Source organism: Pleurodeles waltl, chromosome 4_2, assembly GCF_031143425.1.
Source record: "Pleurodeles waltl isolate 20211129_DDA chromosome 4_2, aPleWal1.hap1.20221129, whole genome shotgun sequence".
Classification (NCBI taxonomy): domain Eukaryota; kingdom Metazoa; phylum Chordata; class Amphibia; order Caudata; family Salamandridae; genus Pleurodeles; species Pleurodeles waltl.
The window spans coordinates 1,036,951,276-1,036,977,481 of record NC_090443.1 but is presented as its reverse complement, the minus strand read 5'-3'; the positions used below and the strand labels follow the sequence as shown (position 1 = coordinate 1,036,977,481).

Here is a 26,206-nt window from a genome sequence, read left to right as displayed (position 1 = left end):
GGCAATATCTGCTTGTTCTTTAAGTATTGTGGGGGACTGCAGGGAGTGTAGCAGCCACCCACACATACTTAAAAAGAGCCCTATGTTTACCTATGCACCTTGGTTTCCTTCCATATTTAAATCTCAGTCGTCTGCTGGCTTGGGCACAGCTGCCACTGTTTCTGACTATATCTAGCCCAGTGTTCAGGGGTATGCCTTGACAGATTTATTTCATCAACCCTGAATGTCAAAGGCATAAACGAGAGGTTCTTGGCAACACTTGTTACAAAGATAACCTAACTGGCCCTCAGTTATCCAGATGCTGGAGAACAGCCCTGACAAAGGATGTCAACCCAGGAACTACTCACTCATACCTGGGAGTGTTTGAGGATGTCAAGAGCAGGGGCCTAGCTGGTCAGTAAGACTGGGGGGAGGGAAGTGGGCTTCAGATTTTGCAACTATCACACTGGGATATCATGTAAAAAAAATACAATATATGAGTAGAAGGACATGGGTGGAGCTCAAGGCGCAGTGCAAAGAAAGAGGAGGGTAGATTGTCCGGGGTACCTAAAACAATATTTTTCAAACTAATCAACATTTTTAAGGCCTTCAAAACAGAGACAAGAGAGAGTATGTTTGGTTTTGTCAGTGTGGACATGTAAAAATTTAAGGTGAAATCCGACAGAAACCTAACCATATCCCACTGAAAGCATGTCGCCCCAACTATTCACTACAGAATAGATTTTTAGGGGGGATGTAACACATCAAACAGCCCCACCCCCAAAGCCACACACTGGTCAAGGAGTACCTAGACAAGTACCCTTAGAAAATGCAGGGCCAGATTCACAAATAGATTGCTCAGAGCAAAATTCGTTAAGATGTGCACGGCCTTAGGTTTTACATAATGGTGGACTAACTAATGCTCCAATGAGCAAAGGGATGGCATGCAGTAATGCTTAGATCACCTGCCTCATTAACAGCAAAGGGGCAGGAATCAGATGTGCCCCTCAATGAGCATAAAAGCAAATTATTACTGCCTGTCCTTGGAAATCTGTAACTGAGACCTGGAAGCCTAAAACAGTTTGTGCGCTACCTGGCAGGTCTCAGTGGGTGGGAGACTTTAATGGATCAATTCAAGGGCTCTCAATGTGTGCATTGCGATGCACAGTGAGAATCGTGAATTGCAATGCACTTGTGTTAATTTGCATTGCAAATTGGTATGCATTCACCAAGTCATACCCAGGCTTCATAAAAGCTTTTGGATAGGTCCTTTGCCAAAAGCCTATAAAGCAGTAGAAAACATGCATCACCACAGTCTGCTGAAATAAAAAAAGCAGGATAAGCGTACTGGAGTACAACATAGCCATAAATCTCCAAGTAAAGAAACACAATAATATATAGAAAGATATGCTACTGGAAAGGTGTGGAGGAAGATGTGATTTCTGTGGTATTCCTCCTGGGCCAATCCACAAAATTTTATGTTTTTCTCTATCTATATAAAAAAACTCTCTGCATGTTGGTAAACATTTGGTTTCATCTATGTCTTCTGCATCCTGCGCCCTGTGTACCTTGTTGTCAGGCGAGAAGGGGTAGAGTGCCAGTGGTCTCTCGTGCCGGTTGATGAAGGCGATGGCCTCGTCCACATTCTCAATTGTCAGGATTGGCAAAATGGGGCCGAATATCTCCTCCTGCATCACTGGGTCAGACTCCTTTACGTCTATCATTATGGTGGGGGCTGAGCAGGGAAGGAAGGAAGGGAGAAATACATGCATGGTTAGGATCGTGGAAGAAAGACATGGGGTCTATAGAATGTAACATTATTACAACTGTTAGACTCTTCAAAGGTGAGTAGTAGGGGGCTGAGGCTGTACAAACCCCCATTACAGTCTTTCCTAACATTCCTCCCAAGATCAGAGAAAAAAAACATTTATTGGTGTGCTGTGCCACTGCCTGATTGAGGAACTGCCATGGATATAGGGGAACTGTTCTCTACACCTGGGCGGTGATCCAGACCAGGATTAGCAGCGGTTTACCACACAAGTCCATTCTTCCAGTAAGAACTGAGATCCAAGCTGTCCTAGTCACTGAAGACCGTAAATCAGACATCAGATCTCTCTTTAACCGGATCCTTGATATGAAAGTCCAGTAGGTCTGTTTCATACAAAGCTTAGTTTCATCATCTAAGAGCACTCAGAGGAATAAAACCACTTCCGTGAAGTCGTAACCTGGAATTGTTACTTACATGCTTTGGCATTAAAAGATTGCAGCTACACAAACACCTCACAGAAAGATTGTGGGAATCTGTGACAAAGATTTTTCTACTGACCACAGGTTTCTCAGTCCCTAGAAGAGTTCTTAATTTATTTTCAATTTATGTGACAAGTTGCTGTTTTGTTCAGAATTTTTAAAATGTTTGGACATTTCCTACACCTTTTTTTAAATGTTTCCCTCAATTTCATGCAGTCAAAAGCTGTATGGAAACATTAGAAAAGGAGGAGGAATAACTATGGACAACAACGGTGAGTTGCAGTGGTAACTATTAAACTAGCAACACAGCATGCCCTGACTGAAGTGCACCTTCTTTTTATTAGCTGGTCTGCTCAACTGCACTGGCCACATACATTTATTTATTTCGGTTTTACTCCTGCATGGACAACAATCCCAGAGGATGCAAGAACACTTTGTCAAGAGCCCATCAACATATCACAGTTGTAACTTTCTTTTTCATAAGTTGCTGTTATTTACATTTAAATGAGGAATCAGAGACTGACTCAGCACACAAGTAAGACATTTAGGACCTTTTGTAGTTTTATATTTACATGGATCCCTGCAGTTAGCGCTTAGAGAGGTTACTGGAATACTCACATAGTATGGGATCAAAGAAGGTAAGAGCCTTATCAAGTGTCAGTGCGATGCAAGTGTCGTGCATGGGTAGAGAATGTGGCCTGATAAATCTCAGATATGCGGTAAGTGAGAGAGTAAAAGCCCTGGGGCTAGAAAGAAATGAGAGGGAAGTAAAGGGGGTAGGAATGAAGAATGTAGAAGACAGCAGATATTCTATTTATAAAGGAAGGTTTGGTCCTTTCACATTGAGGAAGTATCCAAGTGTTGAAAACTTGAATGAAAAGTGGGGTTATAGTGCTGAGTCCTTCAGAGGCAATGACTGACAGAGCACTGGCTCACGATGTAACATTCTTTAGAATTGGTTGATTCTCAAGAATGGGAAAGAACAGCCTGACTTGATATTCATGGGTTTCTTTGGACCAAAACATGAAAAGAATACTTCAAAGACCTGTAGCACAGGGGTTCCAGGTGACAGTGCTGAGAAGACGTCTCCACTTCAGTTTGTGTTTCATGCAGCAGAGTGAGTTAAGTGTCAGAACTTTCAATACAATAAAGGCTAACGCAGAAGTGCAGAAGGCTTGGAGTGGGAACCAATTAAGGTCAGCGAATGTGGTCATATGGTTCCATGTGTATGGTTAATCCTGCAGCTTTATAGAGGACTGCTTTTAAGAGGTCTACAGAGAGAATACAAATCCAGAAGTCCAGATGTGAGATCACTCTTGCTTGGATAGGGGTGCAGCTATCAGTGGTGCAGCCACGCCCAGGAGAGGATGAGGCCCATTCTGCTCAATCATTTTGACCGCCTGCCTAATATGATTTTTTGTGGAATTTTTTCATCGGATATGGCTGTGTGTTTCAAGGAAATGAAAGCAGAAGTAACATGCCCAGGCACGGACTGGTGGCAGGGGGAGCGGAATCCAGATTTCAGAGGCTATATTCCATGCCATTTGCTGCGAGTCCAAAGAAAATTAGTTACTTATCTCTAACTGTGGTTCTCCAGTATTGGTATTTTTCATAGATTCACATGCTTGAATCATTCCCGTCGTCGAGGTGGAAGCCTCACTGTAACTTCAAATACACATAGCAGAAAGTGTTACATACTAGGCCCAAATGGCCCAAATAGCCTATCCATGTTCTTTTATAAAAAGACCCAAACTTGAGCCACAGCCAATCAGGCGTCAACACCCTCTAGAATACTCCCACCAGAGGCTCTTTCCCTCAGATTTTCTAACGCACGTCGTGTGAAGGGAGTCTCCCTGAGCTCTGCTCAGTTTATTTTTCTGACAGGATTATTTCTCTCAGAGAAACCCAGCATTGCAGTGACAATATGTCTCAACAGACTAAGAAAGGTTTTTTCAGAGATTGTAGCAGTTGTGGGAAGAAGAGACTGCATGATGATGATCCCCACAACAAATGCATCTACTGCCTGCATCCAGATCACAAGGTGAGAGACTGTAAGATCTGTTGCACCTTCAGTCAGAAAACCCCCAAGGACCGTGAGGGTAGGCTTTTTTGTGGCTACAAAGACAGAAAGCCATGGAAAACCCGTCTTCAGATGAGAGTGAGACCTCATCTCATACTTCTCACTCCTTAAAAAGACCTGGAGAGAAAGGAAGGCTGCCTGAGAAGCCACCGAAGAAAGTTGCTAAAAAGACGAAATATACATCTGTAGAGAAGCATAAGCGCCAAGAGACTGCTTCCTCGGGATCAGAGACCCACTCAAAACTCTTGAAAGAGGTTCGCTCAGAGCCTACTACACCTGCGGGGAAAAAAGGCACCCACAAGAAGTGCCTCTCTGTCCCTGTCACCAGCAAAGGACCCGGTAAGACTCTCCTCAGATGCTGCCAAAAATGGCCCGTCGATGACAACCCCATCGACGACTGTGTCGACAGTCACAGCGACAACAGTGACGTCGACAACAGCGGTGTCTCCAATGATAGTTACATCGTCGCCGCTTTCTTCAACAACGATCATCACCGCCAAAATCTATAAAAAGGCACCGTCGACGAAACACCCGTCGATGAGGCTGAAGAAGGCACCATCGATGAGCACACCTGCGACGACAGCACCGTCGACGAGAGAACTGTCGACGAGGGAACCATCGACGAAGGAACCATCGACGACAAAAACTGAACTGTCGACGACAATGTTGGAGATTTTGTCAGCGCAATCATCGGCGATGATACCATCATCTGGAGATTTGATGGTACAGCAGGATTCGGCAAGATTCCTCCCTATTTCTTTTATCACCATGGGGGATAAAACATCGCCAATTCTTCCAAGGCATACTTCTCCGAGCAAGGTGTTGCCATACCCTACACAGCATCTCCTAGATGATGACGAGGACATTTATTCTCAGGAGGACGGAATGTTTGGCGCAGCCAGTGTTCCATCACAGTTGCATGTAAAATGCCAAGACTTGGATGAGGAGGATGAACGGCAGGAACAGCCCAACTATTCCTCAATTACATTCCAGCAGGATCCATCATACCCAGCAACAGAGCAGGATGCAAGACACTATCCATCAGGAAATGGATTGCTTGGAGGTGGCTAAACCTGTACGGACCGGGCCATAACTGATAAACAATTGGCCCATTCTACATAGGTCACCTGTTTTATCTCGATAAACTTCACTCCTTACATCTAGGGAATGAAGAGCTCTTTCAGCCGGGGTTGAAGGATGCTGAAAGAAGGTTGGTTAAAAAAAAAATCTGATTTACATGGAAATCCAAAATAACCTTCAGGAGGAATTTCGGGTGTGTCCTCATGACTACTTTATTACAGTGAAACACTGTATATGCTTCGTGAGAACATAAGTCCAGGATTTCGCTAACCCCGCGAGCTGAAGTGATTGCTACGTGGAAAGCGGTCTTCCATGAGAGATGCTGCAGGGATGACATGTGAAAGGGTTCAGAAGAATCCTGCATGAGTTGTGAAAAGACTATGTTGAGCTCCCACGGAGGGGAAGGACACCTAACGGGAGGGAAAACCTTCCTCAACCCTTCTAGAAAATCCCTGATAATGGGATTTTGAAAAAAAAAAGAGGGTTGTGAAGGACATTTTCTGTAGGCTCCCAAGTGAACCTTAACTTAGATATGTTTTATTCCAGCTTTGTTATATTACTTTAACAATAGCCACATTTGCGGACTTGTTTTATTTTCTCTGTCCAGCTGTTCTTCGCCTAGGTCAGCACTACGTTCTTAAACAAGACATTTCTTTCACTATGTGCTTTTCTCAAGGCTGTAGTAAGATAGGTTGGCAGCAAAAGTGGTACGCTTTGTCTCCAATGTTCACAGAAACATATACACTCTTACGTGGGGATCCTTTCTTGGAACATCAGCTGTTTTATCATATAAACACTACTTTGACCCATGTACGTTACACGTTAGAGGGAGATTCCAGCCATATGACTACGACTATATGCTTATTGCTGAGTGCTTCGCTGCAGCTGCTTATGTAGACTACAGGCCTTTTGCTCAGGTATGAGGGATGATGTCTTCCCAGGGGGAACCTGAAGGGCAGAAATAGAGCTTAACATGCTGTGCTCTAACAGCCTAGGTAGGAACTATTCTTAACGATCTTAGTGACAATATGGTAGCGTTATTTTTATGTTTCACTCTTCTTGTCACAATCTTAATCTTTTTGTGCTCCATCGTCCTAGTTATTGCAATACATGCTTTATTATCTAAGATGCTGTTACTTCAATAAAACCTTATTGAATTATACTCTGCCTCTGATTGTCCTTGCATATGTGAGATTAATGTAACTGAGAGAAACGGATTAGATCTGAGTGACCACGATTTCCCTGAGGAGTCATTTCTGTCATGCGCCCGGTTGCCTGATCATCCCTGCTCTTGGGTGGAGATGAGGCAATGCTAGTTAGCCGGAACAAAACCCGGATGAGGCCGACAGGTGTCACCTGATGTGGGTTCGGGACTCAGTCCCCCGCAGTACAAGTGATTCTGCCGGCCATATCCAGTAGTCTCACTAGGATAATGAGAACCTATGCAACACTCTGACCAGTAAAGAAGGTCCATGAACCACTAGTGACGTGGCCACTCTCGGGCAATTGGGATCATCCTGGCTCTCGAGTGGGACAGTTTGAGGTGGACTGACATGATCCAGGGAATCAGCAGAAAGGCACAGAGAAATTTGCTAGACCACTCAATCCATAGGGCATTCCCCATTGTCCCTGGTTGGAAGAGAGGGAACCTGTTGATGAAATGGCATCCCTTGAAGCAGGTTGGCTGGAGAACACCACCATTTCAGGGACTGTTTTGCATGAAGGGATAGTATGATCCTGTCCTCTCAGTTTCCCGTTAGCTGGTCCCACTGATCCTCAAGACATTCCTGGACAGGGCGCCCATGGAGATGGCCATTCTGAGTGAGGAAGATACAGGAGGCCATCAAGCCGAGGAGTGGTGACACTGACCTCACCGCGGGATGAAAAGCTTTCATGAGAGAATGACACCATACGGATCAATAACAACCTTTCCTCCGAAAGGACACACTTTTGCTTGAACGGTGTCAATGGAGGCCCACAAATAATGTAAAGTCTGAAGAGGGGTAGATGTTGACTTGCTGTGGTTGATATAAAGCCCCAACCAGCAAAGGAGATCACCTGCCCAGTTGTGATGAAGCTAGACTTCCTGAGCAGTGGATGTCTTGATTAACCATTCGTCTGGATAGGGGAAGATTCAATGTTTTCTGAGGTGGGCAGCCACTACTGCCATTCACTTTGAGAAAGTTCAGGATGCTGACTTGAGGCCAAAAGGAAGTACTTGATATGAATAATAATTCTGCTCCACGACGAGCCTCAATAGTTTACGATGTTTCTTGGTGACTAGTACATGAAGGTATGCATCCTGAATGTCTATTGAGCAGAGCCAGTCTCCCTGTTGTAACTGTGAATAGATCTGATGTAATGCCAGCTTCCAAAACTTTTCTTGTCGAATGCACTTGTCGGCTATTTTCAAGTCAAGAATGGGTCTGAATTTCTTCTTGCCTTTCTTCTTCACAAGAAAGTATCTGGAATAAATGGCTGTTCTCCTTTGACTGTGGGGAACAGCCCCCACCACCTGTTTCTGTAGTAGGATGTTGACTTTCGAACATAGCAAATGCAGATGGTAGTTGGACAGTATGGTTGGTGGGGGACTTGTGAATCTGAGACAACACCCATTTCCAACAATATTTAAAACCCAGGTATTGTGCATGATTTGTTGCCAGTCTGCCAGAAAAAGAGAGATGCTTCTCCCTACAGGAGTGGGTAATGGAAGAGGGAGAAGGGAAGATTCACGGCTTGGAGCATGTTTTACGTTTACCCCCTTGAGCAGGTTGTTGGGTGGATCTCCTCTAGAATGCTTTCATTGTTGTTGCTGGTAAGGTCGACCTTGCTATCAGTGAGGGGTTTGAACCCTCTGAGGGTAAAAGTGGCGCTGGCACTGCTTGAAAGGACTTCTTTGTTCTTTTGGCCTTTCCAGTCCAACTGCCTCCAGGATTTCTATCTCAGCTTCCATGGAGGTTATTTCGTCGTCATTGTGGCTGCCGAAGAGAGTGGACCCTGAGAATGGAAGGTTAAGGATCCTTTGCTTTGACTCCGGTTTGAGAGTTGTTAAACAGAGCCAAGAGTGCCTTCATAAGGCTATGCCGTGGCAGTATTTGTGTGCTGCTAACAAGGAAGAATCCGCTGCGGCACTGATGACCTGATTGTATACCATCAAGCCCTCGTTGACAATTTCCTGAAAGCCTTCCCACTTGTCCCTGTGAAGATGCTCACAAAATTGTTGAATAGATTTTCATAGCGCTCTATCTTACTTGCAGAGGAGGGCAGCTGCACTGGCCACCTTCATGGTGGTTGTAGCTGTGCTACAGACTTTGCGACCGACAGAGTCCAGTTTTCTGCTCTCCTTATCAGGTGGCACAGATGAAGCAGAAGAAGTGGCATGGTGTTTTTGCCAGCTAATATGACCACTGAGCCCAGAGGTGAGCCAGAGCAGAAGAAGAGAGGATGCCACTCGAGAGGTCGATTTTTTTCTGTAGCCTCGATGGAGCAACTTTAACTGAGGCAGGGGTCAAAAATAGTTCCATGTCTGGCTCTAGGAGGCCTGTCACCAGAGGCAGTAGTGTTTTTGATGCTGACTGGTGGTGAAGAGTCTCAAATATAACAGATGTTGAAGGAGTAGGCACTGACATATGTATTTCGAGCTTCGCAGCTCCTCTTACCAGGACCTCCTGAAAGAAAGTAACATCATCCACCGGAGAGTGTGAGGTGGTGGTGAATCAGAGTCGGTGAATATCCTTCCACTTCCTCCTGTAGAAGTGGAAGAAATAGTATATAGGAACAATGTTGAGATCTTGTATATGATCTGGATCTTGTTTGGCATGAATGAGTACGATGGTGAGAGCGCATTGAAGATGGCGATGAATGCCTGGAACTGTGGCATCTGTGATTGCGCAAACGATGGTGCATTCTGGAATGTGATCTAGACCTTGGAGGAGAAGCCTCCATAAATGGCGGAACTGGCACCAGTGGAGGGGCACTGAAGGTGATGGTGGTGGAGGAATTGGCAGTGGAGGAGGAGGTGGCGGAGGAGAGCTTAGTACTACAACAGGTGAAGGAGAGTATATCCTCGAATATTCGAAGTCTGACGATGAATAAATGTGTCTTCCTTGTCTTCTATTGTGTCCTCAAGGTCAAAAGACTTCTTGACGTCGACCACCTTTGACACCTTGAAGTTGATCTGCTCCTTGACGTCGGCGTCCGTTGACACCTTGACGTCGATCCACTCCTCCCTGTTGCTGACACACTCCTCAATGTCTTGTTCTGCGTGTCGATGGTGATGAGTCTTCGACTTGCCTTCTCTCAACGTCAATCTGGGTCTCTTCCTAAACGTCGATCCAGCCCTTGACGGCGAACAAGTGAGAACCATGCCTTGCCTCAACGTTGAACCTCTCAACTGGGACCGATGTTATTTTTGGGCTGGAACTCTCTTTTTGGACCTTCCATGTCCTTCAGAGGTAGATGGCAGAGCCTTGGTAGAGGACTGACCCTCTCCTCCCTCTGAAGTCCCACCTTCACCATGCCCCTGCTGCCTGTGTGTCTCTTCAGTGCCATGGAGGTGAATTTCCTCTCTTTCCCTCAGGGTGCACCTTGAAAAGTTCCTGCAGTGATGACAAGAATCAGGAAGACAGCATGCTGGAAGGCAGAAGATGCAGAGATTGTGAGGGTCTGATTTGGCCTTCTTTCTCCCACAGGCAGGACACTTGTCAAACAAAGATGGTGTTTTATTTGACAAAGTACCTCACTTTTCTGCCAGAAAAAGGCAGAAAATGTAAGGGAAAGATAAAAATTGTCAAATTAAGTTGTTGTCACAAAATTCCACTCGTGTATTTTGAGGAGAAAAAGCCTAAAAACGTTAATCTCAATGCTCCAGGATCCTGTCACCAGGAGCCGGAAAAAAGAACTGAAGGAATTGCCATCTGCTGGGCATGATTGGGCACTGGTGGTCCCTGGGTCCTTAAATGCACAGACACTGTTTTAAACTCACATAACGACAGCCTATGGGGATACACTGCCCTGCTATCTGTCATCTTTTTACTTTTACAAGAAAGAGATTTAAGCTCTTTTTATTTTTTTACAAAACATTAGCTTTAAATTATATACATTTATGAATTACCTGGCCCTTTTTAAAGTACAATCTAAAGAATCGGGCCATTGTACCCTGTTCCTATACGTTGCATAATGCTTTTTTCGCTTAAGTGACTCTGTAGGCCTTTCCGAAGATAGGGGAATATCTACACTTAAGAAGATATACTATGAAAAGGTGCTCCGGGATCCCCGCATGTTGGCGGGACTATTCAGTGCTTGTGACTATCAATGGAGATCCCCTAAAAGAAAAGTAGATGATTACAGAGAACAGGGGTACGAAATTCATCTCTGAGCTCTACAAGTTCTTAACAAATAGCTCCAAAGAAGACAAACCTTTTGAGCAATGTCGGTGGGAAGTTGTATTAGGTTGTACGCTCATGGGAAAGGAATGGAGAGACATCCATCGCAGGATGGGCATAACTGTGTAAAGTACAGCTGGAAGAGAAGCACTCTAAAAACCAGTGGTTTACTGGAACTATACCTCCAGCATGTTATACAAATGGGACAGGAATCAGAATGCTGGAGGAAATGTGGTAATACAATACACTAACACATCTGTTATAGCACAACCCATAATTATATACAAATCCGGGAATGCTGGATGCAGTTGACAACATGTTCCATTTCCAGCCTACTCACTCCTAAACCTCCCCAACAAGCAGACTTTCCCCCGCACTCAATTAGTGGCACTATGCACCGACAGACAGGTGTTAATTGTATTGTGGGGAAAACGACAAGACCTTATTTGGAGGAGTGGCAATATAGATTTTTGGGCCTTATGCGGATGGAAAAATTATGAGCAGTGCAGGAGAAAAAAATCAGAAATGTCTGGACCGTGATGGTCATAGCGCAGAGATGCAGTTTTAGCTCAGTATTAATGCCTCCGAAATTTCAACATTGGTGAGTGGAACCACTTCTTATGCTCCGCAGTAGATTCCTTTGCTTAGGGGCATATATATATATGTGTCTATGTCTGTGGGATTTATGGATGAAGAAAGAAGATGCTGCTTAGTTCAGCTTATAACACTCACATACAGTGCTAGAAGAAGAATGAACCTCCAAGCATGCAGAAATGCACCTTTTAGATCAGTGGTAAGAAGAAATGAGATGCTGGTGGTTTGAAAAGGCTTTAAAGATGGTTCCAGAGAAAACAGACAAATAAAAGAGTTTTACCAGTTTCTAAAAGCATAACGGAAAATAATGCTTCAAACCCACGCACCGATATATCTCTCCTTCTCGTCATATCCTCCACCGATGGCTACGGTGCCAGATTCCAGCAGTGCCTTTAACCTCTGGAAGTGTTTGTCGTTGATAATACGTGCTAAGTCGGGGGACTGCTGCGGGTCCTTTCCATAAAACTCCACCAAAGTCTCCCTCATGGCTGGTAGCAACAGGTCGCGCATCTGTTTTGTGCACAGCACATAGTCTGGGGCAGTGCAGGTCTGCCCAGCATTGAAAAAGCGGGACCACAGGACCCGGTTGGCTGTGATCTTGGGGTCACATCCATCACTAATGAAGCAGGGGTTCTTCCCACCCAGTTCCAGGGTGACTGGTGTCAGCTGCTTCGCTGCAGCAGTCATTATGATTTTCCCAACTCTGGGGCTCCCTGAAGTAAGAAACAAAGAGTTAGTTATTAATTCAATGTCAGGAGACAAGGCAGCATGTTGACTAGAATAATAACACATAAATGTCACCTCACACTTGTCATAAGTTAGCTGGGCTGGGAGTGATGTTTGTGATGATGCATGGGTTGTCATCTCACACTTATAAGTTTATAGGTGCTGTCCACCATGTTTGAGCTCAAGGTATGACAAGCCAACACAGCTATTATCACTGTCATGTATTTTCACTGCTATTCTACAATGTTGTAGTTAATGTGTGGATGTGTGAAGTTGCTCTAGATAACCTTACTGGGTCACATTTGCCTCCACTACCGTGGCATGCACATCTGGCATTGGAAAAAAGTATCTGAAAATCACTGTTAGCTGACTCACAGATTGCATGTTACAAGGACATTACACAGGGAAGAAACTCCTAATAGTCATAAGGCCTCTTCAATCTGATTTTAATTGTTGTATATTTTTAACCTGTTACCCATGACATCTCAAATGACAATTTATGAGAACACTCTGCATGGGAGCAGAAAGAGTTATAGTTCATCTAGTCTGGCTAGCGAATTCAGAACAGTGTGTAAAGATGCCCAATTCATAGTAGGTGTTAGCTGGGGAGCAAACTATTTCTAATCTTGGTGAAGATAAGTTGGTTTTGTATACAAATTACTAATAACGTTTTCCCAGCTATAACATATTCTCAACCTTTGTTTTTTCATTGAATTTAAATGTTTTTTTTAAATAAAAATGTGTTTCAAATTGTAGGGTGTAGTGTGATAGAGTGGAGTATCGTAGAGTGGAGTGCTGTGGAGTGGAGTGGCTTAAAGTGTAATTGTATGCCACAGAGTAGTGTGGAGTGGTGTGTCATAGAATTGCGTGTCATAGACTGTCTTAGACCATGGGGTGTAAAGTGGAGCTCCGTAGAGTGTGGTAGAGTGGAGTGGCGTGCCACAGAGTTGACTAATGTGCATTGTCGCAGACTGGAGTGGTGTATAGTGGAGTGGCATGTTGTAGAGTGGAGTGGCATTTCACAGAATTGAATGTCGTACAATGGAGTAAAGTGTCAAACAGAGTCCTGGAGAAGAGTGTCATGGAGTAGAGTTTACTAGGTGTTGTAGAGTAGAGTAGCGTGACATAGAATAATGTGCCTTAGAGTGGAGGGGCGTGAAGTGAAGTGCCATAGAGTGGAATGGCACGTTGGGGAGTGGACTGGCGTGTCATAGAGTGGACTGGAGTGGAGTGTTGTAGAGTGAAGTGGCATTTCGTACAATGGAGTAGAGTGGAGGGGCATGCAGTGGAGGGGAATGGAGTGCAGTGTCGTACAGGGTTGTGGCGTAGAGTGTTGTGACTCAGAGTGGACTGCTTTAGAGTAGAGTGGCATGTCGTGGAGTGGCAGTTTATAGAGAGGAGTGGTGTGTTGCAGAATGGAGTTGACTGGAGTGTCATAGATTGGAGTGTTGTACAGTGCAGTGGCTGATCAAAGGGAGGAGTGGCAGGTCGTAGAGTGAAGTGGTGTATCACACAGTGGAGTGGCATAGAGTGGAGAGAGGGGCAGTGTCATGGTGTAGAGTACTGTGGAATAGAGTGGAGTGGCATAGAGTGAAGTAACATGTGTGGAGTGGCGTACAGTGGTTTGGCATACAGTGCAGTAGTGTACAGTGGCGTGGCAAGTCATCGAAAGTAGCGGCATGTCATAGAGAGTAGTGGCATGTCGTATAGTGGAGTAGCATGGAGTTGTGTAGAGTGGAGTACAGTGCTGTTGAGTGAAGTGGTGAGTAGTACAGTGAGAGGAGTGTTGTCTCAGTGTGTTGCTCAGTGTAGTAGAGTGGAGGGTCATGGAGTGGTGATGTGTTGTGTTGCAGAGTGGAGTGGCATGTCATAGAGTGGTATGTCGTACTGTGTCTTATAGTTGAAGAGCACAGAGTGGAGTGGAGTGTCATACAGTGGAGTGTAATGTCAAACAGTGGAGTGGCGTCTGGTAGAGTGGAGTGGCGTGTCGTAGAGTGGAGCAACGTGCCATATAGTAGAGTGGCATACAGTGGCACAGAGCAGAGAGAGATAAACTGGAGTGCAGTGGCGTACAGTGGAGTGGCGTATGGTGGAGTAGAGTGGAGTGGCATGTCATAGACTGGTGTATCGTAGAGTATGTTAGAGTGCAAGGGCCTAGAGTGGAGTGGCGTGGAGTGGCATAGAATGGAGTGGCTAGGAGTGTCATCGCGTACAGTGGAGTGGCACAGAGTGGAGTAAAGTGGAGTGGTGTGCCATGGAGTGTAGCGGATTATCAAAGAGGGGAGTGGAGTGTCGTAGAATGGAGAGGAGTTTTGTGTTGTAGACTGTTGTACAGTGGTGTAGAGTGGCATAGCGTGCAGTAGTGTATTGTAGAGTGCCGTGGCTTAGAGTGGGGTGGGGTGGCATGTTGTAGAGTAGAGTGGAGTGGCTTGTCAGAGTGGCGCATCGTAGAGTGTCTTACAGTTGAAGGAAGTAGAGTGATGTGTCTTACAGTGGAGTGGCATGTCATAAAGTGGGGTGACATGGCCTGTCATAGAGAGGCATAGAGTCTCAGAGTGGACGTGCACGCGTGGAGAGGAGTGACATGTCATACAGAGCGGAGTGAGGTGGTGTTCATTGCAATGACATAAAGTGGAATAGAGTGCTGTAGAGTGGAGTGGTGTAGACTGGATTGTCGTAGAGTAGAGTAAAGTGGCATGTCATAGAGTGGCATGTCCTAGAGTGTCTTAGAATGGGTGGAGGGGCGTAGATTGGAGTGGCACACAGAGAAGTAGCATGTTGAACGGTGGAGTGGCATAGAGTTGAGTGGCATAGAGTAGAGAGGAGTGGCGTATCATAGATTGGAGTCACATGCTGTAGAGTGGAGTGGTGTATTATAGAGTAGAGTGGAGTGGTGTGTCATATAGGCCCTCATTCTGACCTTGGCGGGCGGCGGAGGCCGCCCGCCAAAGTCCCGCCGTCAGGTTACCGTTCCGCGGTCGAAAGACCGCGGCGGTAATTCTGACTTTCCCGCTGGGCTGGCGGGCGGTCTCCTTCAGACCGCCAGCCAGCCCAGCGGGAAAGAGGCTTCCACGATGAAGCCGGCTCGGAATCGAGCCGGCGGAGTGGAAGCTGTGCGACGGGTGCAGTTGCACCCGTCGCGTATTTCACTGTCTGCACAGCAGACAGTGAAATACATGTAGGGGCCCTCTTACGGGGGCCCCTGCAATGCCCATGCCAGTGGCATGGGCACTGCAGGGGCCCCCAGGGGCCCCGCGACCCCCCCTACCGCCATCCGGATCTCGGCGGTCCGACCGCCGGGATCTGGATGGCGGTAGGGGGGGTCGGAATCCCCGCGGCGGTGCAGCAAGCTGCGCCGCCGCGGAGGATTCAATGGGGCCGCGGTACACTGGCGGGACCCCGCCAGTGGTGCCGGTCCGACCGCGGCTTTACCGCCGCGGTCGGAATCCCCATTGGAGCACCGCCGGCCTGTCGGCGGTGCTCCCGCGGTCCTCCGCCCTGGCGGTCAAAGACCGCCAGGGTCAGAATGACCACCATAGTGTCTTTTGTCATATATATATTTTTTTCTTTTTTTTTTCTTTCAAAAGGTCTTGTGGCGTGGCATGCTGTAGAGTAGAGTGGAGTGGCATGCCAGAGTGGTGTGTAATAGAATGTCTTAGAGTGGAGGGGCACAGAGTGGAGTGGCATTTTGTAGAGTGGAGGGCGTGACAGAGTGGAATGGCATGAAGTACAGTGGCATGTCGTAGAGTGTTAACATATATATTACCTAGTGGCAGCCTCCACTAGGTAGTTATGGTTAGGACCATGTTTCCATAGAAAAATAGTTTTTTCCTTGCCTATATCTTTGGCACCATTTGATGAATCTTCACAAAATGTTCCCAAAACAATTGCCCAGGTGATTCTTGTTGCGCCTGGACAGTTTGGGCATGATCCATTAAGTGGGGTTGAGAAAAAGTGGGGGTCAAAAAAGTTGCATTTCCCATGTTAATTCCCATAGGACCTTTAGACACAACTATAGCCCGGACCACTGGACCGAATTACACCAAATTTGGCAGAAAGCTAGCTTTCAGTACACAGGCTACTCTTTCGCTTATTTGGTGTAAATCCGTTCAGGAGGTTTTGAGATATTAAAGGATATCCAAATTTGCAACTCTGTGGTCACGAATAATTAAAAAATATTCAAAAATTTTCATGAATGCACGCACAAATAGAAGCACTGTAACTGGCTGGTCACAACCTGAAGAGAAAGTTTCGGCTGACATTTTAGGTAACGAGACACGGTCCCAAGGGCTGAAAAACAAAATAAAAAGTAGCATAAGGGGTCAGGGTGGTGGTACCCTGACCCCAGGAGTGCGATATAAGGGTGCTTTAGGGGCAAATTATGGGTTTAAAATGATTTTTCTTCACAATGCACAATAATCGTGATAAATCGCGAATTATCACAATAAGCAAAGAATTTTTTTAAAACAAATTCATGATCATTCATACACTAGTTCATTCACTCATACATGCACTCAAGAGACTCATGCGCCCACTTACACATCCACTCAGACACGCATGCACCCACTCAGACTGCAGCACACTTTCAAACCCAGACACTCATGCACCCACTCGCAAACCTACTCAGACCCTCATGCACCCACTCACAGACCCACTCACACACTGACGCACCCACTCAGACACTGAAACACCCACTCACAGACCCACTCAGACCCTAACGCACCCAGTCACAGACCCACTCAGACACTCATGCCCCACTCTAAAACCCACTAGGACACTCATGCACCCACTCACAGACCCACTCAGACACTGACACATCTACTCACCAACCCACCCAGACCCTCGTCAACCACTCACAGACCTACTTGGATACTGATGCACCCATTCACAAACCCACTCAGACCCTCATGCACACACTCAGACACTGTTGCACCAATTCATAGACCCACTCAGACTGACGCACCCAGTCACAGACCCACTCAGACACTTACACACCAACTCACAGACCAACTCAGACCCTCATGTACCCACTCACAGACCCACTTAGACTCTGACGCACCCATTCACAGATCTATTCAGGCTCTCACTCACAGACTGACTCAGACGCTCTTGCATCCACTAACAGACCCACTCACATCCTCATGCACCCACTCAAAGACCCACTCAGACCCTGACACACTCACTCACAGACTCACTCATGCACATACTCACAAACAACTCAGACCCTCCTGCACCCAATTTCACACCCAGACACTCTCACACCTAAAGACATCCTCTCTATCCTCTCACACCCATTCTCATATGAAGAGAGACAGATTGTTCAGCTGTGCGCAGCACGGGGATGGGTGGTTATTGGGGTTGGCCTGTCTGGGCCTGGCTGCAAGCCAGGCCTTGTGGCCAACTCTTGCTGTGCACGGCCAAAGGCCGTGCGCAGTGTGGGGTTGGGTTGTGTAGGAAAATAACATCTTTCTTGGCATGTTACCCCCAATTTCTGCCTGTTTGTCAGTATGTTTTGCCTGTCTCACTGGGATCCTGCCAGCCCCCCATTGCTAATAGTTTGTGGCCAGTGTGTGTTGGTAGTAGTGCTTAACTGTGTCACTGAAGTTCTGCTAACCAGAACTCCAGTGCTTATGCTCTCTCACTATAGGCTAGTGACTTCATATTCCAATTCTAATTGGCACACTGGAACACCCTTATAATTCCCTAGTATATGGTACCTAGGTACCCAGGGCATTGGGGTTCCAGGAGATCCTTGTGGGCTGCAGCATTTCTTTTGCCACCCATAAGGAGCTCAGACAAACCTTTCTTCAGGACTGCCACCGCAGCCTGAGTGAAATAGTGCACACACTATTTCACAGCCATTTTCACTGCACTTAATAACTTATAAGTCACCTATATGTCTAACCTTCATTTACTGAAGGCTAGGTGCAAAGTTACTAAGTGTGAGGACAACCTTGCATCATTACATACGTGCACTTCATATATGTCAATACATATATGTGTCTTCACAACGGTAACTCCGAATATGGACATATGAGGTGTCTAAGATCATGTAATTGACCCCCCATTCCAAATCTGGTATGGGGGGGCAATCCCATGCATCCTGGGGGCTCCATCATGGACCCCCAGTACTGCCAAACCAGCTCTCTGAGCTTTGCACTGCAGCCCCAGCTGCTGCCAACTCTCAGACAGGTTTCTGTCCTCCTGGTGTCTGAGCAGCGCAGTCCCAGGAGGGCAGAACCATGCATTTCCTTAGTGAGGAGGGTGTTACACCCTCTCCCTTTGGAAATAGGTGTTACAGTCTTGGGAGGGGTAGCCTCCCAGACCCTCTGGAAATGCTTTGAAGGGCACAAACTGTGCCCTCCTTGCATAAACCAGTCTACACCGGTTCAGGGACCCCCAGTCCCTGCTCTGGCGTGAAACTAAACAAAGGAAAGGGGAGTGACCAGTCCCCTGTCCATCACCACCCAAAGGGTTGGTGCCCAGAGCTCCTCCAGTCTGTCCCTGGCATTAGCCATCTTGTTTTCCAAGATGTGGGGACACTCTGGAGGCCTCTGAGTGGCCAGTGCCAGCAGGTGACGTCAGAGACCCCCTGATAGGTGCATACCTGGGTAGGTAGCCAATCCCCCTTTAAGGGCTATTTAGGGTCTCTCCTGTGGGCTCCTCTTCAGATTCAGCTTGCAAGACTTCTCCAGGAATACTCTGCAACCTCTGCTTCAGCTTCTGACTGTCAGATCAACCGCAGACTGCTCCAGGAACTGCTGTAACTGCAACAAAGTATCCAGAAAGGCTACTGTAACCTGAAACTTCATCTCCAGCCAGCATCTGCAACAGTTTGCAAGGTGTGCACGCTCTGAGGACTGCCTGTCTTCATCCTGCACCAGAAGAACCGAAGGAATCTCCCGTGGAGTGACGGAGTCACTTCCCTGCTTCAGCAGGCACCTTTCTTCGATGACAACCAGTACTCTGGGACTCCTCTCATGGCGACGAGCATGCTCTCTGGAACACAGATGGTGGACTGACGTTACTGTCCTAAAGTCCAGCTGTCCAAAGTTGTTCGAGGTAAGAGCTTGCCTCCCTGTGCTGCAACAGTATCCCTGCGCACTGCGTCTTCTTCAGCTCCTGAGGCTTCAGTGCACTTCTTCCAATATTCCTTCATGCACAGTGTAGCCCAGGTCCCCTGCACTCCATCCTGCGACGCACAACTCACTGAGTTATTCTCTGGCGGCGTTGGACCTTCTTTTGTTGTGCTGCACCAACAGCATTTTGCACCTTCTTTGTCCCCATGCCCTGGGACTCCCGTGGATGCTGCCTGGTCGACTGAGGGCTCTCTAAAGTGCTGAGCGCCCCCTCTGCCTCCTCAGTCTGAGTTGAGGCCCCCAGGTCCCCCTTGGGTCCAGGCAGTGCCATTTTGACACAAAACCTGACCTCACTTGAACCAAGACTTGTTGGACGAATCCGGCAACGCAAATTGCCTGCATCCAACATCTCGACATGGGACATCTCCTGCATCACGCAGGAACCCACAGCCATCTTCTTTGGTGCTCTTCTGCAGTCTTATTCTAACCGGAGAATCCACTTTTGCATCATCTTCTAGGTTGACAGGGTCTCTTGTCCTTCCTGGAATCTTCTGCGACTTCTGGACTTGGTCTCCTCTCTTTAAAGGGCTTCAGGTCCAGGAATCCACCATTTTTTGACTGCGGTCTTGCTTGGTTCTTGCAAAATATCTTTTCAGGACTTGTAGTGTGTCCTGAGGAAACTTGCAGTACTTTACTCCTGTTTCTCTGGGCTCTGGGGTGGAGTATTTTACTTACCTTTGGTGTTTTCCTACACTCCCAGCGCTCCTCTACACACTAAACTTGCCTATGGGGGAATTCGTTATTCGCATTCCACTTTCTTAGTATGTGGTTTGTGTTGCCCCTAGGCCAGGGTTCTGCAAATTCAGTCCTGGAGAGCCAGGTCCATGCCAGATTTTTAGCATATACACATTTAGAAAAATGTAGATTTCTGAAACATCTTTTTTCTAAATGTGGATATGCTAAAAACCTGGCATGGACCCAGCTCTCCAGGACAAATTTTGCAGAACCCGGCCCTAGGCCTATTGCATTCTATTGTATTTTCTGCTGTTTGCACTATTCTATGACTATTTACTTACCTGATTTTGATCTCTAGTGTATATATTGTAAATAATACTTACCTCCAGAAGGCATATTGCCTCTAAGATATTTTTGGCCTGGTGTCACTAAAATAAAGTACCTTTATTTTTGGTAACACCGAGTATTGTCTTTTGTTGTATATAAGTACTGTGTAACTATAGTGGTATTGCAGGAGCTTTGCATGTCTCCTAGTTCAACCTAAGCTGCTCAGCTACAGCTATCTCTAGACAGCCTAAGCTGCTAGAACACTGCCTACATTTCACTAATAAGGGATAACTGGACCGGATATAAAGTGTAAGTACCTTAGGTACACACTACAAACCAGGCCAGCCTCCTACAGGTTGTTATAGGGGTTGGCCGCAGGGCCTTGCCTAAAACGTGGGGTGGTTGGATTAACATACAGCAATGAAAATTACTTTACATTAAATAAAACGTGGACATTCACTGAAAAAAAAAAAACATAGAAATGCAACAGTTACAGTTAGACTTCTTTCAAGTAATTATAACTTGCTCCCTAAGGTAACCATAGCTCGTGCCCTCACCATGCACTGCTAATTACACCACAAATTTCAGCACTCATGACATCTTTGATAACATCATTGATAATGACACGAACACCTGCAGTACAATTATTGATCAGATAACTGTGCATGGCAGGGGCGTGAGTTATAGTTACCTTAGGGAGTGAGTTATAGTTACTTGAAAGAACTCTAACTGCTGAATTTCTATGGTTTTGTACGAGTAAATTCAGAACCTAACTGTAACGTCCCTGTAACCTTTGGTTTTTAAAGTGAATTTCTAAGTTTTTTAAAATTCTATTACCTAACTATAATGTCCCTGTAACCTTAGTGAATATATATATATATATATATATGTTCGATGACATGTGTAGTTGCAGATACACATGCTATGCATTATTCCGCCATCTAGTGTTGGGCTCGGAGTGTTACAAGTTGTTTTTCCTCGAAGAAGTCTTTTCAGAGTCACGGGATCCAGTGACTCATCCTCTCGGTCATACTGCGCATGGGCATCGACTCCGTTGTTAAATTGTTTTCTTTTCGCTGTTGGGTTTGGACGTGTTTCCTCTCACTCCGAAATTTCGAATCGGAAACTTTAGAAAACTCCCTTAATCGTCGGTATTGTTTCGATCGTGTTTCCACCTAGCCTCAAACCAATAGTACAGTCGGAAACTAGATTTTGCACTTCTGGGTGCGTGTGCCCGACTCGGGCCTTTTCGGGCCTACCGAGTCGAAGCCTGATGGATCGGACTCCATTTCGATTTTGTCCTCGATACTACGCAAAATTTCCCGACACAGACCAACACCTTGTTTGTAATCTGTGTCTTTCTCCCAATCACAAAGAAGAAGAGTGTGAAGCCTGTTGATCGTTTCGATCCAAGAAGGCCCTGCGTGATCGGAGACTAGAAGACTGGAAATGGCATCGAAGAGTACAGAAAATCTCAACATCATGGAGGAAGAACAGGCGCAGACAGCGGTCTCCATCAGAGACACCAACTCTGAAAAGAGTCAGAAGAAGATAGGCTTATCACTGCTGGACAGCAAGTGAGTACATCTGCCCCTACGCCCACATATAAAACATTATCGAAGGCCTTGGGTACACCACTGCCAGAGAGCCATGGTTCGACCGAAAAAAATACTCTTGTAGACCGACCTTCGGGTTCGGCGCTGAAAAAGGGCACTCCTCCGTCGGTATTGGAGTCGAGTAAATCCATTAAGAGTTCTGCTTCGGACTCGAGCAAGCGTCCTCACTCGTCGGAGTCGAAGCCTTAACACCCTGCTTCGGAGACGAAACAACTGGCTGCATTTTCGGGACTGAAAAAGCTTCCATCTTCGGAGCCGAAAAAATCTTCTTATTCAGAAGAGCAAGGACTTTTGAGCCATCTTAAACAGAGCTCAAAATCACTGCATGAACAATCTTATACACCTTCTGATGAGGCCACTGAACTTCAGCCTATCCTTGAGGTTATGGATGAAAGACAATACAGGATTCACATCCATAAAGAGACTGGCAGAATAGTTATTGCACCTCCTCTACAAACCAAAAGGAAGCTGGCCTTTCAGGAACAATTAAACACTGCTCAACCACCAGCAAAAAATTATAACAGATGGAGAAGCCAGTACCTGCCCATACTTCTCCCCCTCATTCACCACAACTTTCCTTTTCGCCTCCACCCACTAGCCTACCACCTTTACCTTCACCAACTCATTCGCAGCATTCATATTGTGATACAGTAGATCCTTGGGATCTATACGACCCAGATCCTATTCCTGACAATGACCCTGATATATACCCTTCTAAGCTTTCTCTACCAGAGGACACTACTGCATACACGCAGGTTGTTTCCAAGGCAGCAGCACACCATGGGGTGCTTATGCACACTGAGGCCCTAGATGAGGATTTTCTGTTTAACACTCTATCCTCTACCCACTCAAGATATCAATGCCTTCCTATGATACTTGGCATGGTTAAACATGCAGATCAAGTATTTAGTGAGCCAGTCAAAGCCACGCATTGATAAAAAGTATAAACCTGCTCCTACAGACCCTGATTATAGTACACACCAAGTTCCTCCAGACTCAGTGGTAGTAAGTGTGGCTAGAAAGAGGGCTAATAGCCAGTCATCAGGGGATGCTCCTTCCCCTGACTAGGAGAGTAGGAAATTCAATGCTGCAGGCAAGAGAGTGGCCACACCGGTGGCCAACCAATGGCGAATTGCCAACTCGCAAGCTTTGCTAGCGAGGTACAATAGGGCCCACTGGGACAAGAAGCAGGAACTCCTACAGCACCTCCCAAAGGAACACCAAAAAAGGGCACAGCAAATTGTAGAAGAGGGACAGGCCATAAGAAATAATCAGATACAGTCTGCCATTGATGCTGCAGATACAGCAGCTAGAAGAGTCATTACTGCCATTACTATACGTAGACATGCATGGCTGCGTTCTTCTGGTTTTAAACCAGAAATCCAGCAGGCAGTGCTCAACATGCCTTCTAATAAAAAAGCATTTGTTTGGCCCTCCAGTCGATACGGCCATTGAAAAACTGAGGAAAGACTCAGACACTGCCAAAGCAATGGGAGCATTATAGACAACACCCTATAGAGGCTCCTTTTGCAGACAACAGTTCAGAGGAGGATTCAAGCCACAATCCACTGAGGCTTCTACCTCCGAGGCAAAGCAAGGGCAACAGCAGAAGCAATATCAGAGAGTGGGATTTAAAGGGTTTTACGGAGGCCAATACTTTTGAAACAGAGGCAAGTTCTAAACTTCAAAAAAAGCCACTACCCCATCTACAGTGACTTATTTACCATCTCTCAACCCCACACATCTCCTGTGGGGGGCAGACTGCAGCAATTCCACTCCCAGTGGCAAAACATCACCACAGACCGCTGGGTATTGTCAATTGTCCGCAATGGCTACTGCCTAGAATTGATTTCTACCCCGCCAAACATTCCTCCACGTTACCGCAAGCTGTCCCCAGAAAACAATGTTCCATTACAGCAAGAAGTACAATCATTACTGCTAAAACAAGCAATAGAATTGGTCCCACATTCTCAAAGAGGAACAGGGGTGTACTCACTATACTTCCTCATTCCCAAAAAGGATAGCACTCTCAGGCCCATCCTAGACCTCAGATCTCTAAATCTATGTATCCTGTCAGAACACTTTCACATGGTAACTCTATAGGAGGTCATTCCACTACTACAAAAACAAGATTGCATGACTGCATTAGACCTCAAAGATGCGTATTTCCTTATACCCATCCATCCAGCTCACAGAAAATACCTCCGGTTTGTGATAGCACGAAAACATTATCAGTACAAAGTTCTACCATTCGGCGTAACAACAGCTCCAAGGGTATTCACAAAATGTCTAGCGGTAGTGGCAGCCTACCTAAGAAGGCAACACATACATGTCTTTCCATATCTAGATGATTGGCTAATAAAATCATGCAATTTTATACAATGCCAACAACACACTCAATACGTAATAGAGACCCTACATACACTAGGATTCACTCTCAACTACCAGAAATTCCATCTTCAGCCAGCACAGGTGCAACCTTACCTAGGTGCTATTTTAAATACGCAAAGAGCATTAGCCTATCCAAATACACAAAGGATACAAGCTTTCCAAAATCTCATACCACAAATACAGAGCAATCAACAATACACCATAAGATTTATCATGAAACTACTAGGAATGATGGCATCCTGCATAGCAATAGTACCGCTTGCAAGACTAAACATGAGGACACTACAACAGTGTCTCTCACAGCAATGGTCTCAAGCACAGGGTCAATTGCAAGATCTAGTGTTGTTAGACTTCCAAACGCACAAGTCCCTTCAATGGTGGAATCTCAGCAATTTAATGAAGGAGTGGTCATTTCAAGACTCTGTGCCTCAGACCACAACAACAACAGATGCATCAATGATAGGTTGGGGAGCTAATCTCAACACAACCTTACCATTCAACGGGAATGGGATTCAAAACAGCAAAATGTTCACATAAACCATTTAGAAATATTAGCTGTGTTTCTTGCCGTAAAAGCATTTCAACCCCTTCTCAAACACAAGATTGTTCTGATAAAAACAGACAATATGACGACCACGTATTACCTGAAGAAACAAGGCAGGACACATTCATCTCAACTGTCCCTTCTAGCGCAAACAATAAAGAAATGGGCAATTCACAATCACATTAATCTAGTAGCAGAATACATTCCAGGAATACACAATCAGCTAGCGGATCTCCTAAGCAGGACGCACCAACTGACACACAAATTGGAGATTCACTTTCAGGTACTTCAAAGTACTTTCAAAAGTGGGGAACACCAGAAATAGACCTATTCGCAACAAGGCGAAAACGCAAAATGCCAAAACTTTGCATCCAGACACCCACATCCTCTATCCAGGGGCAATGCTCTATGGATCAACTGGTCAGGGATATTTACTTATGCTTTTCGCCCTCTCCCACTACTTCCCTTTCTGGTCAACAAACTACATCAGACCTCTCTCACCATGATACTCATAGCCCCAACGTGGGCTCGACAACATTGGTACATGACACTCCTAGACCTGTCAGTAGTAAATCACTCCAAACTTCCAAACAGACTGGATTTGTTAACACAAAACAAAGGAAAAATGAGGCATCCAACCCAGTGCTCGCAAATTAGCGATTTGGCTCCTGAAGTCATAGAATATGGATACTTAAAACTTCCATTAGAATGCATGGAAGTACTTAAGCAGGCATGTAAACCTACAACTAGGAAATGCTATGCTAATAAATGGAAAAGATTTGTTTACTACTGTCAATCTAAAAATACTGATCCACTTACAGCATCAATACAAGATATTGTATGCTATCTACTTCATTTGCAGAAATTAAATCTAGCTTCATCACCCATTAAAATCCATTTTACTGCAATATCAGCATACTTGCAGACTATTCAACACACCTCTCTCTTCAGAGTTCCAGTTATAAAAGCCTTCATAGAAGGATTACAACTTATTATTCCCCCTAGAACACCACCTGTTCCTACTTGGAATCTAAATATCGTACTCACCAGACTCCTGGGCCCACCTTTTGAACCCATGCATTCTTGTGAGATTAAATTTTTAACATGGAGGGTCGCCTTCCTAGTAGCCATTACTTCATTGCGAAGAGTTAGTGAAATACAAGCATTCACTCTTTAAGAACCTTTTTTCCAGGTACACAAACATAAAGTTGAACTTAGAACAAATCCCAAATTTCTGCCAAACGTGGTATCACATTTTCACATAAACCAAACAGTGGAACTGCCAGTCTTCTTTCCACAGGCAGACTCAATTGAAGAAAGAGCCCTTTATACTCTTGACCTCAAAAGTGCTCTAATGTACTATGTAGATAGACCCAAAGAATTTAGAAAAATAAAACAACTTTTCATTGCCTTTCAACAACCAC

The 26,206-nt window shown here is 45.7% G+C and overlaps 1 protein-coding gene across 6 annotated transcripts in view; it reads right to left on the bottom strand.

Moving 5' to 3' along the window:
* LOC138293662 (aldehyde dehydrogenase family 3 member B1-like) overlaps positions 1–26,206 on the bottom strand; it is a 144,987-nt gene that overhangs the window by 15,787 nt on the left and 102,994 nt on the right. For all 6 annotated transcript variants that reach the window (XM_069232963.1, XM_069232961.1, XM_069232962.1 and 3 more), the window contains exons 7-8: positions 11,691–12,077; positions 1,548–1,714 (exon numbers count right to left, since the gene is read on the bottom strand). In XM_069232963.1, coding sequence (XP_069089064.1) covers positions 1,548–1,714; positions 11,691–12,077 — 554 coding nt within the window. The remainder of the gene's footprint in view (positions 1–1,547; positions 1,715–11,690; positions 12,078–26,206) is intronic.